The 12645-nt window shown below is 40.6% G+C and overlaps 1 protein-coding gene and 1 pseudogene across 9 annotated transcripts in view; both read right to left on the bottom strand.

Moving 5' to 3' along the window:
- The window catches only part of CBFB (core-binding factor subunit beta), a 49834-nt gene extending 39984 nt beyond the window's left edge, over nt 1-9850 (bottom strand). For 2 of the 9 annotated variants that reach the window (XM_055553062.1, XM_055553065.1), the window contains exons 1-3: nt 8632-8924; nt 8317-8403; nt 3325-3441 (exon numbers count right to left, since the gene is read on the bottom strand). In XM_055553062.1, the coding sequence (XP_055409037.1) occupies nt 3325-3441; nt 8317-8403; nt 8632-8709 (282 nt within the window). In that variant the 5' untranslated portion in view covers nt 8710-8924. Of the gene's footprint in view, nt 1-3324; nt 3442-6867; nt 6912-8316; nt 8404-8631; nt 8925-9092 lie in introns of those variants that run through there. The other 7 variants (XR_008704169.1, XR_008704168.1, XM_055553060.1 and 4 more) reach the window with 7 other exon arrangements.
- Nucleotides 9851-11821: 1971 nt separating this feature from the next.
- On the bottom strand, nt 11822-12430 carry LOC129630613 (60S ribosomal protein L22-like; annotated as a pseudogene).
- Nucleotides 12431-12645: the final 215 nt, after the last annotated feature.

Genomic DNA, 12645 nt, shown 5'->3' with positions numbered 1-12645 from the left:
GCTTTTCTCATCTCAGATGACTGCAATCCCATACTCCCAGTTGCTCTAACCAAAAACAGTTGGCGTCCTTGACTCTCACACCTCTCTTCCAATCTATAAGCAAATCCTGTTGGCTCTGTCTCAAATATTCCTGGACTATGACTCCTCACCGTGTCCACTGCTACCACCCTGGTCTCTCACCAAGATTACTGCAACAGCCCAACAGGTCCTCCTGCTTCACTCTTGCTTGCTAAAACTGCTGTTAACCCAGCAGCTAGAGTGATCTGTTCAAAACTAAAGGCAGATCATATAATTCATCTGCTCAAAAAGCAAAAACTCCATTCCACTCAGAATAAAAGTCCATTGTTGTTCCCATGGCCTCCCACAGTCATATACACTGGCTTCTTGCTATCTCCTTAATCTCTTCTACTACTCTCCTCTTTGATCAGTGTACTCCAGCCGCACTGGCCTACTTATTGTTTAACAAACACACTGTGCAAGCTCCCACTCCAGGGCCTTTACAAGGCTGTGTCCCCTGTTTGGATCACCTTTCCCTCAAATATCTGCATTGCTCATCATTCCCTATCTTCCTTCAGGTCTCTGCTCAAATATGACCTTCTTTACCCAGTCTATCCTGTTTAAAATTGCAGACATTCCCGTTTGTTGATGAACCTTATTTTATTCTAACTTTCCTTTTATCTCCCCAGAGCATTTATCACTTTGTAACATACTATATAACTTATATACTATGCATACTGCCTGTTCTTCCATTCCTTCCATACAACAACCAGTAGGGCAGGATCTTTGTTTATTCATATATCAAGCGCCTAGAACAGTGCTCACTACATTACATAATAGGTGTTAAACAAAGACCTTCTGAATGAATGAATTTTTGAATAACTCTGTCAGTTACTGAGCTAAGCACTTTATATACACTATTTTATTTAATCACTAGGGCCACCCTGGGACACATGCATTAACCTCCTTTTATTGAGGACCATAAAGACTACATAACTTGTCCAAAGTTACAGAATAAATGAAGTAGTATATGAAGCCAGGACTTAACCTCAATTTATATGTAACTCTAAAGGCTCAATTTCTCAAAGTTGGGTTTGAAAGGGAAGAGAACTAAGCTGCTTTAGGACCTAACTAGGTTGAAAGTATGTGGAAGAAGAAACACTGATTTTGGATTTAGTATAAGGAGCAGAGGCAAATAATTAACAGTTAGGGAAACTGCTTCAATTAGCTTTGCTTCTAGTCCTATAGGGACAGAAACAAACATTAATGGTTATCAGAAGAGAAATAAGAGACCCCATAGCCTGAGCTCTATGGATTAGAAAACATGGGTTAGTATCTTTCCTCTAAATTCATTGCTATACTTATCCCAGTGGTAAACAGTGAAATACTAGCAGGGTTTTGTTTTTTTCCCCTTAATGTTGTTGTTTTTTTTTTCATTAAAATGCTTTCTTTTTCCTAGATTCTACTGGTGTAGAAAGTATTGGTAAAATTACATTTGAGAAATATATCATCTATACACAAACATTTACCAATTTAAATGAGGGAAAGATACAGATTTCTGCCAGTATTACCATCCTTGGAACACAGCCACATTCATTTGTTTACACATTGTCTATGGCTCCTTTCACACCGAAACAGCGAACCTGAGAAGCTGCAACAGAGATCGTATGCCTGCAAAACTGAAAAGATTTACTCTGGCACTTTACAGAAGAAAATCATAAAACAAATATTAATAAAATATAAGTTTCCGGATTTCTTGCATCAGTTCTATCATTTTTCTTGATATATTTGAAAACACATTCTCTAAATTCTAGAACAAGCTATCTAAGGTTTTTGTTCTTGTTGATCATATAACTAAAAACATCTCAACAGCTTAAGTCCAAGGAAAACATGGTCTTCAATCTACTAAACAGATATCATTAATTCAAGCAAACATATTCTAGTAGAATTAACACCCATTTACTAGTTATTAAATACTAGAAGATTTTAGTAACATTGAGATGTCAGTCATGAAATCCCAAAAGAGTTTAGCATAAAAGTTGAGAGGAAAGAAATTTTTTGATTTATGTTTTTAGTATCTGAGCTAACAAGTTAAACTTCAAGGAAATGTTTGGAACAAGGAAAACAACAGTCACACATTCACACAACAAACAGACAAAAAAGCAATAATCATACACTGTCATTACTTTCCAACTTCTCCTTTATATATTAATTACCAAGTAGTAAAACCTGGAACATGTGCTTTTAATCTTCCAAGCAAACAAGTCTAATACATAAAAAAGCAAACTCCAAACTTATTACTCATTTTAAAATTGTGTAAGCTATTTTCCCTCTCCCTGTCAAAAGATTAGTTGGTTTGTAACTCACAAAAGATCAAACTTTCACAAAATTAAAGGAAAAAAAACCACAACTCTTCTTTGTATATATACAAGATATGAAAATCCTTTTTATAATACAGCCCAATACAAAAATCTTTTAAGATCCTCAAAGGAATATTTAGATGTTCCTCATGTTTCGCAAATAAAGTGATAGGTTATACTATTCAGAATGACACTTAGAAAAGAATTTTAGCAAGTGAATAAAAACAAGTATAGAAACATGCTGCAAAGGAAACAGGAGAAAGACTGAGTACAAAATGAGGTAAAAAACTTTTTTTCTTTAAATATTTTATTTCAAGAAGTCAATTTCTACATTAAAAGATGAACCAATCCAAGACACTATTCATTAACATTTCATCAAAACCACATAATTCATTTAACTGAGATTTTAATAGGGCTCTCAACTTAAACATCTCTACCTACATTTTTCACATCTTTGATCTACAACTTCCTACATAAAAATTTTAAGATACTTGTTTCCCAGAAGCTTTTCCTCAAAACAAAAAAGTATTTCCAGGTTAATGTTTTCATATTTTCTCAAAATTAATACTATTAAATTTTAAGCCTAAGTCTTTTCCCATTTTTCTCTAAATTTCATTAAAAAAAAAACAACACTATAGTCACACACATTTTAGTAAAACAAAAAATTTCTTGTCCACACTTTTGAAGGAATTAGGTTTCAAATGTTACATATAAGAAAGCACACTACTCTTTTTAAGGGTGAGAACTTTCTGTGGCAAACGACATAAGCATGATATTAGCAATGAAATTATATAAAACATTTGATTTTTAAAAATTGTATTATATCTTTTTAATATGGAATGAAAGCAAATCTGATCACACGTCTATAATCAGACCTGTGATCTCTTTCTTAAAATATCAATCATCAGGTAATCTCTAATAGTAAAACAATCCACAGTATTTCAAATTGCAAAGAAATGTTTCCTACCTTGCCTGCTTCTCTTTCGAAATCGACATACTCTCGGCTAGGTGTTTGTCGCTGTTCTCCCTGCCAGCTGGCCGGAAAAAACTGGAGAGACAGATTGGTTCCTGTGGCCACAAAAGCCTTTTAGAAAAATCAATACAAACAGGATCAGGAGCAGGACATTACATAAATTATGCAGGCAGTCATTTATTTTTACATCAGTTTCTGTCTTAAGCCAGGCAGCACCAAGATTACTTAAAAGTAAAAAAACATGCACTCATCATTTTTCTTAAGTATTAAGTTACAAACATCTGATTCCATTTTGAGGACATTTGCCATTGGCTGCTTAAATATAAAATCAGACATGGAATCAATACTTTCTTTCAGGTCATTTTTTGCTGACGTTAGTACAACGCACTGCTAATGTCTAACCAGAAGCCCCCATCACTACATTTAAGAACTTGTATTTTTAAACGTAAAAATCACTGAAGAGCTGAATATTTTGAATTTTAAAGCATACCACAATTTAAAGTTGTATAAATGAGACACTTGAATTTTTCTTGATTTTCCGTGCTCAAAGAAACACTATGCTTCAAAAACCATGCTAAAAATGCACTCGGAGATGACTGGAAGTGAAAATATCTCCACGATATATCACATTGGGAGGATCTCATTATCATGAATAAACTAACCAAATATCATTTCCAGTAATTTTTAATAACCAAAATTTATACGATGAAGACAATATCCTCCATTATGGTTTTCAGTAGAACTCACTCTCAGAGACAAAAATTCCAGTTTCAGGAAAGGCTCGGCTTAAAAAACACACACTTTTTCATCCCCATAGGTGTCTATTTTATCCAGAGTTTCCCAAATTCCAATCACTTGCACACTGACTATAAATAAATGTTAATTAACTAATAGCTCACTATTGAAAAAAAATGCACTTGGGACTGTCTCTCCGCTGATAAACCATACATTAGCATGTGATATGACAGTACTCATCTCTCTAAAACCTTGGATGAATTTTTAAAAACGTATTTTCGAAAATCTGACTTTAGGAAAACTGGATCTGACAATAACAAAAGAGTATTCATCTAATATTTATAAAAGATTTGGATGGCACAGTTCAACAGACAGAACAATCTAAAACCATTTCAATAAAGTGTCATTCTGTGTAGCCCCAGGGCAATTTAACTCTATACTTTCCCTGAGTTAAAAATGGAAGTAGCACTGTCCCTCTTTCCCAGGGAAATTCTAAAAAAAATACATAAAAAGCACTAAAAAAATTCTGCTTTTCATTATCTAAATGCAAACTCTTTGTTGAAATCAGAGAACTTTTTGTTTTAGGTTACTAATTAAAATTCTAAAGCATGATTTGTTTCCAAGTATAGAGTCTTCATCTGAAAGCTGGGCTTCACATTCTTGGGCGATTTGTTGAAAGCATTAGCTGATTCAGCTATCCACTAGTTCCCCCAAAGACAGGGGCTTAGATTCTTTACAGATAAAAATTACAGCACTTCCTATTTCTATGATTGATACTAGAAGGTGCAGTGGTCAATCTAACTGCTAAATCTCTATAGATACCTTTAATGGCATTTCCCTAATCACTGGGATATCTTTTCTTGTGGTAAATACTTATATGAATAGAGACTGAACAAACATTGATATTACAATATTAACCTTAAGAACTTTGCCAACTATTAGCGTAAGTTTAAAAAAAACAACCACTGAAGTGAAAAGCAGACTCTAGGAGGCAAACTGCCTAGGATGACCTGAGGCAAATTACTTCACTCTGAACCTCAGTTTCCAGAACTTGTCAAGTGTTTAGAACACCACCCAGTAAATGCTACATGTATTTGTTAAATACAATGAGAAGTAATTCTTAGCTGAAGAAGACAGCCAACTCTTTCAGTCTCAGACAATGAAATTCTCAGAGCAGAGTGGTAACAGATAAGAGATCCTGTCCATAAATGAATATCCTGCCCAAATCAGGCAGCCATGTTTCCTCAGCAGTCACCTAGTAACAAACCCTTCTGTCACAGTGTATCCCAAATCAGCTCTGGGCTAAGTAAAGACATTCTGCAACTCTTATTACCTCACCTCACCTCCCTCCTGAAGGCCAACCTCAGAAGAGATTTCCTGCTTCATCACTTCATGTCCATTATCTCATCAACATACCTCTCTGAGACCGGAGAAGTGGTAAAAACAGATCACGCTCTAGAAAACCATTTCTCAAATTTGACCACAGAACTCTTTTTTTTTAATGGAACATCTACAATACATAGGAGTTGGGAAAATTTTATTTGAAAACATAAAAATCCACAATGGTAAAAGTGGTTGTATGGAGAATTCTCAGAATGTCCTGACTATATTTTATGAGGTTTCATTAAATTGTAAAATAGCCAATCCAACATACCTTTTATTCTTCCATCTTCAAGACTAAAAAGATTTTACCACTTTTCACAGTAGTCACCATACCTAAGTATTTTTTATTAATCATTAGTGTTGAAGATATCTCTTAATGCTCTTACTATAATACAAGAGCTTATATAAGGAATAAATCTGATTTTACCAAATAGATTCTACCCCTCACCTATAATCACGCTTATCTCATGCTGATATAGAGTCTTGTTAAGTTTTATAGCTAGGAAGAGATGAGCATCACAGCCTTATGTTGTTTTTTTTACATCTAAATACAAAATAAATTCTTCATTAACCTCACTGATAAGGAGGTGTTCATCAATAAAAAATAAATAAAAGGGGAGAAGGGCTGGACATAGTTTAGAGAACTATATACTTTTATCATACATGGCTGCTATTAAAATAGAAGCCAAAAAAATGCCTTTCCCCACCTATTTTCCACCACCAAATAAGTAAAAGCCACAGCCTGTTTACAAGTTGTAAGATAAATTTGGGGCATTAAATGAAGTAACCTTTAAATTCAAATAATCAAGCGCTTATGATACAAAAGATACTGTGCAAAACCCATACAAAGGGGGCATATATGAAATTAATGTGCTCTCTATCCCCTAGAAGCTAAAACTCTGTTAATTTAAGTATGGCTAACATTGAATTAAAGGGAGAAAACTGGAGAGGAAAAAGTGAAATTCCTTCCAAATACAAAGTTATATTATTCAACACATTAAACTGTGCTGTCTTAATTACAATTCTTGGATGAAATTCAAACTACCTACCTTCTTTAACTTAAATACTTGTCAGAAATTAAGAATTTATTAAAATTTGTAGGATCAGATTTTTGGAAGAAGAGAAGGCCTAGAATTAGAACGTCTGATTTATCCCTGAAGAGGAATTTATAACAAATACAAGCAACCTATAATACTGCTGTAACAGTCAATTCATGTTATATATGATATAGTAATTCAAATATACTATGAATTCATATATATTCAAATACACTTAAATTATACTTCCAATTCATAATCACATGCAGTAAAATTTGGTATGACAGAAAATACCCTATTAACTATATTTCCCTAGGTTTCCCCAAAAACCTCAGCTCTAAAAAATTACAACAGCATTTTATAGCTCATTTTTTATACTTACATCAATTACTTCCAAGAAATCCATTGGTTGGGTATACCATCCACCTTTTCCAAAAGGAAATCCAGACAAAGGATGATATAATCACTGAACCAACTAAGTAAGGAAAGATTCTTCTACCACTTCGTGCCAAAACTAAAAACTATTTGTCCTATATATCTGAATCATATAACAATTACAACTACTCAAGGAAGTGGGCTAAAAGCTAGACATTTTCTTTTATAATGTGCAATAACGACCAAATATTCTAGAGTTCCTAGTTAAGTTGGCCATATCTTCTCATTATCTGTAATACAATTTAAAAAGCCTTTGTCTTAAACATCAAAATATTTTTAAAAAATAAACTTGATTTCAGTGATGAAAAGGGAGAATTTTATGATATGTGAATTATGTCTCAATAAAAATATTCTCTCCTGTACAGGGAATGGGAGAAGCAAATGGTCCAACATGTCTTGCTATTGTTAACCTAAAATCAAACTGCGCCTGTGGCTTCAAGTGTGTGAAGATGCACTGGCCCAAGTCATGGAGCAGATAATCAGATTCCATTATACAGTGCCTCAACTTCTTAAAAAATTAACAACCAGCCTCTACTCTTTAGTTTTTTCCGATGCACTTTTTGGCTCCATCATTCTCTCCTCATTAGCACCTCCAATAGGACAAACCAAAAGGAGATGAGGGGAACTAGGATACTTGAATTTTTTTTCAACATAACGTTTGGTGGAGGTAAAGCACCAAATCTAGCACCTAAAACAGGGCCTCAGATCGACTATGGGTTTTGCAAATCCATGCGATTCTTTAAAAACTGCAGGCCTAAGCGGGATATGTTTTTTTAGGTTTGGAGGGAAAAAAAGGTTTCCTTCCGATTCTCCTGAAGCTTAATATGCGAAGAAAAGATGGCACGTTTTGGGGGGCTTCTTTTTTTCCCTCTTAGGACAACAGATAACTGGATTTACCCTCTGATTTATTCTCAGCTCTACTGAAAAAAAGAGATAGCTTCACACATAGATTTATGCAAAATCTAGCGTTAAGAACCAAACTATCGCCCAAGAAACGATTTTGAACGAAGCCCACTTCTTTTTCCCTACGGGTGTTTTCTTCCTACTAATATCCCCACTCTTTCTGTAATCAGGGTCACAGCCTATACAGTGACCTTTCCTAGTTTAATTGGGCTCGGGTTTGAGATCCACTCGCGGCAAAGTGTCCAAGTCGTGTGTGGGAAACATAATCCACCCGCCGACGGCCACCGGGAAGCGTCTCCCCGCGAGGACGCGGCCCGCCAGTGTCTGGTTTCGCATTTTGAATCCCGAGTAGGAAGTGAGACGGCGCCCGCTCAGTTCCGGGAGCCGCGGCGTTCGCGGCGCCGTCCGGAACCGGCCTGGGCCGCGGCGGCCCCCGTGCAACAAGTGACCCGCGCGCGCCTCACTCCCCTGCGCCCCAGTCCCGCCGACTTACGATTTCCGAGCGGCCGTCGCGGCAGGCGTTCTGGAAGCGCGCCTGGCGCTCCTCGTGGGGCCGGTCCCTGAAGCCCGTGTACTTAATCTGCAAGGCAGAGACGGCCCGAAATCAGGAGCCAAATCCGCAACGCCGTCCGCCCCGCGCCGCCCTGATAAGGGCAAGCAGAGTCAGCGGGCAGACGGCTGCCCGGGCGAGATTGCCCCTCAGCGGGCGCGCCGGCGCGGGGATCCCCGGGGCCGCACCGCCCAAACTTTTCTCCTCCCGGGCCCGCTCGGGGCGCGCCGCGGCCTCCCCGCCGCCCGCCTGCCTCACCTCACATTCGCGGCTCAGCTTCCTGAAGAACTCCTCGTTCTCGAACTTGCTTCTCTGGTCGGGCACGACGCGCGGCATCTTCCCGCCCTGAGGCCGCGCCGGCCGCCGGGCTCCAGGCTTCCGCGGGCACCCGCTGGCCGGCTCCGCGCTGACCGACTGACCGCCCACCCGCGGCGCCCTGACTCTCGCTTCCCTTTGTTTCAGGCGCCCGCCCGCGTGGGCTCCCGCGCCCGGGAGTCTAAGGTGCCGCCGCCCGCTCGAGCCCAGCCCACGCCGCCGCCGCCTAAGCCGTTGCCTACCGCCCGCGCGGATCCAACATTCGCCGCCCCCGGCCGCCGCCGCCGCCGCCACTTCCTCTCGCCGCCCACCTCGCTAGCCCGCCCGCCCCGCCCCGCCCCCGTCGGCCCCACCCCTCCTCCTCGCGCGCCCGCCCGCCCCAAACTCCGGCAAACAAAACGCACCATTCACAACTCTGCGACACGCGCCGCGCATGCGCCGCAAGTCCGCTTGCGGGGCCGCTGGACTGCAGCGAAACCCGGCTCCTCCCGCGGCGCCGCGCGGCCCCTTTTCTCCTGGCCGGCCACTTCGTTCAGTGGGGGATCTGCCCCGTTCTTGGAGATAAGGAGCGGTCCGCGCGAGTCCTTCCTCTACACTGCCTGGAACTTTTGGGCTCCCCAGAAGCGCGGAGTAACCCCAAATTGTCACCTGAACGCCAGGAAACTTAAGTCCTTGGAGACTTTGAAGGAGACTCCAAAGTCTCCTTTGAAAACTTAAGTCCTTGGAGATTCCGAAAACTGACCAGGAGGAGTGCAAGCTGTGCACATCAAAGACTAACGGTGGAAAGAGACTAAAGAGATCCAATTGAACCCGCATCATGGTGGAAAGGTCTGAGTTGTTGGAATCAGAAGGGCCTCAAATGGGACCTCACTCACTCCCCTGCCTGCTGGCTGGAGCCCTTAGATAGGCACTGGACCACAAAGCCTCAGTTTGCTTCTTTCCAAAAATGCAGGCACTCACAAGCTCGCAGTATTAGCTGGCCTGAGAGCTTTTATGTAGTTTTAGCACATGATGAACACTCAATAAATTTAAGTTTACAAAGAACAAGCTGAATTAATAACCCAATACCGGTTCATATATTTACACAAATGTACAATCAAATCCTAAAAAACAAGACCCACAAGTTCTAGGGAAGTCCTTTAGCTTAGGCTGGAGACAGCCTGACATGGGATTTACAGCAGAGCTTTACTTAAAGTTGGTCCTCAATAAATTCTGACCCTTAACATCTCGGCTTGTCAAAAACTCAGTCCGAGTATGGCAAATAGGTGCCAGTTTTGACAGTAGCTGGTCTTACAGCAAAGGATTGTAAGAATGCACTTAAACTTACAGGAGTTAGTGCCAAGGGCAATTGGCAATGTCTGCCTGAATGCAGGATTTGGCAGACTTTCCCAGGCCTTTCTAGTCTAATCCAATCTCATTTTTACAGATATAGAACTGAGCTAGGATGATGGACTATCCTGGTTTTAGCAATGGAAGTCCCATGTCCCAGGAAACCACTCAGCTCCTGGCAAACTGGATTGGTTTTTCACTCTAACTAAGGTCCAGTTAGTGATGGATTGCCCAAGGTCAGGGGGAGAGTTTTCAGCAAAATCAAACCTGCAGGCCAGAGGTTTTAACAAACACACACTTTCTGAGTAGCAAACATAGAATCAACTTCTTCCAAGGGCATGCTCCCTGGCCTACACCAAGCCTGTGTGAATGTATGTATGTACACTAACAGAAAGGGTATACATAGATATGGATGTCACCAACCACTTTTGTTGGGTCTCCAGGTATCTCAGAATCTTTCCCTTGGGTGCTTTTCAGTTGCAAATGACAGAAAACCAATTAAAAAAAAAAAGCTAAAAAGGTGTCAGTTTTAAGTAAACCACAGAGTGGGACTTTTTCCTTTCTCTGTTTCTTCTCACTGCTAATTCTCTCAGCATCTCATCAATGGCATTCATTTCCTGACAAAGGATGGAAACATCCACTTCTCTGTCTCCAAAATTTCCATCTCCCGGATTGGCCTAATCTGGGTCCCACACTCTCCCCTCTGCCAAATCACCATATCCAAGCAGATGTGATGACATCGGCCACCTTATGTCACATGCTGTCCCATTGCGGACTGGGGGCCTGGGGGGCCTGCGATTGGCAACTTCAGAGAAAAGCCAATGATTGAAAGAAGGGAAGAAAAGTTTTCCCCGAAAGGAGGGAGTAAGAGTACATGGTGGGCCCACTGAGCAGTTTGTATCAGCTACATCTGGCAGAAGGTGCCATTTATTTCACTGTTTAAATGTTCCAGTGAAACTGAAGGGGGAAACTTCACATCAGCACAAAGTGCAGACAAAACCAGCCTTAAAGTATCTGCACTTTATGTTAAGAGGTAAGTGAGGCAGCCTCTACCCCAGTTACCAAGGCAGAACCAAGCCACTCACAAGGAACAGAAGTTTTCATCCATCTGCAGCTTCTCCCTTACATCTTCCCAGTTCAGCTAAGAAGATCTTTGGGCACCAAGACAATACAATCATTGTTTGAACAAGAGGAAGATGATGAGTTTGCTGTCAGTCAACAAGGACTGTGGTCAAGGGAGCAGAGTTTCTGCTGTTGGCTTCCATAGTAGGAAAAAAGGATATCCCATGTGATACCATGCAACGTCGCCATATTCTGTTTAGGTAGATACTTGCGTAAAACCTTTCATTTCTGTCTCTGATAGATGCTTCACAAGGAAGCACTCTTACTCCACAGTGGGTCCAGGTAGGGCTCACAGAGCTGCAGCCGACCTTGGTGTCTGGACTCCAGCAATAAATTGTTTTTTCCCTGGGAGATGTGGAATAAATAAAAGTTGAAATCTCACTAGAGTGGCCTAGATGCTCAGACCAGACATGAACTGTTTGTTGATTCTGTTCCCAAGTTTTATTCGAGGACTCATACAGAGGGGCTTTCCTGATGGTCCAATCGCTAGGACTCGCGCTCCCAGTGCAGGGGGGCAGTTTGATCCCTGGTCTGGGAAGTAGATCCCACATGCCGCAACTGAGATGCGGTGAAGAAAAGTAAACAAAAAAAGGTTTTTTTAAAAAATTATATAATATTATATATATTACATATATATATATATATAAAAGAACTCATACAAAATATTCCGGATAATTGAGTTTTAACCTTCAAGTTCGTCCTCTTCTTGATCTTGACTAATCTGGAAGTAACGCAATTCCTAACTTTCTTTGCTGTTAACAACTACAGATAACCAATCATGTAGTTGTTGTTGTTGTTTAATCACAAAGTCATGTTACTTGGACTGTAGTCCACCAGGCTCCTCTGTCCATGGAATTTCACAGGCAAGAAAACTGGAGTCGGTTGCTATGCCCTCCTCCAGGGGATCTTCCTGATCCAGGGATCAAACTCAAGTCTTTTATGTATGTCTCCTGCATTGGCAGGTAGGTTCTTTACCACTAGCGCCACCTGGGAAACCTATCATGTAGATTATTCTTCTGCAAATATTTTTTGGTGAGATATTTCAAATACCTTTTGGAGAAAGGCACCTCAGACATTACAGTAGTCCTGCTCTTGCTTCTTTTGACTGTAACAACCCCTCCACCAAGATTCTCAGCTTTTCCATTCACTTTGATTCTCTCCTAAAGAAACTGCTCAAAATTGGCAGCATCTATGATGCTACCTTTTACAGGGTAGGTGTAGTCAAAGGTAAAACTTCAGAACCAGCTTCTTTTTTTTTGCCCTTTGCCACAAGCTTTTTCACAGGAGCCATGCAGCAGCTGAGGCAGAAAGCCACCATGAATTTTTTAACAAAGGTGATGGTCAAGACATATCCCTTCTAAGCTCAAGGGAGCTGGACTGGAAGCAGTGGGAGTACAGAGCAGGACAGAGTACTCTAAGTGTCAGCCTCACAGAGGTGGGGAATGCCGTCTGGAGGGAAAGGGATGGGAGAGTCTGCCAGGCGGACCCAGAACAGCAGCACCACAG

The sequence above is a fragment of the Bubalus kerabau genome, chromosome 17 (genome assembly GCF_029407905.1).
Source record: "Bubalus kerabau isolate K-KA32 ecotype Philippines breed swamp buffalo chromosome 17, PCC_UOA_SB_1v2, whole genome shotgun sequence".
NCBI classification, from domain to species: domain Eukaryota; kingdom Metazoa; phylum Chordata; class Mammalia; order Artiodactyla; family Bovidae; genus Bubalus; species Bubalus kerabau.
This window is presented reverse-complemented; position numbering and strand designations above follow the sequence as displayed.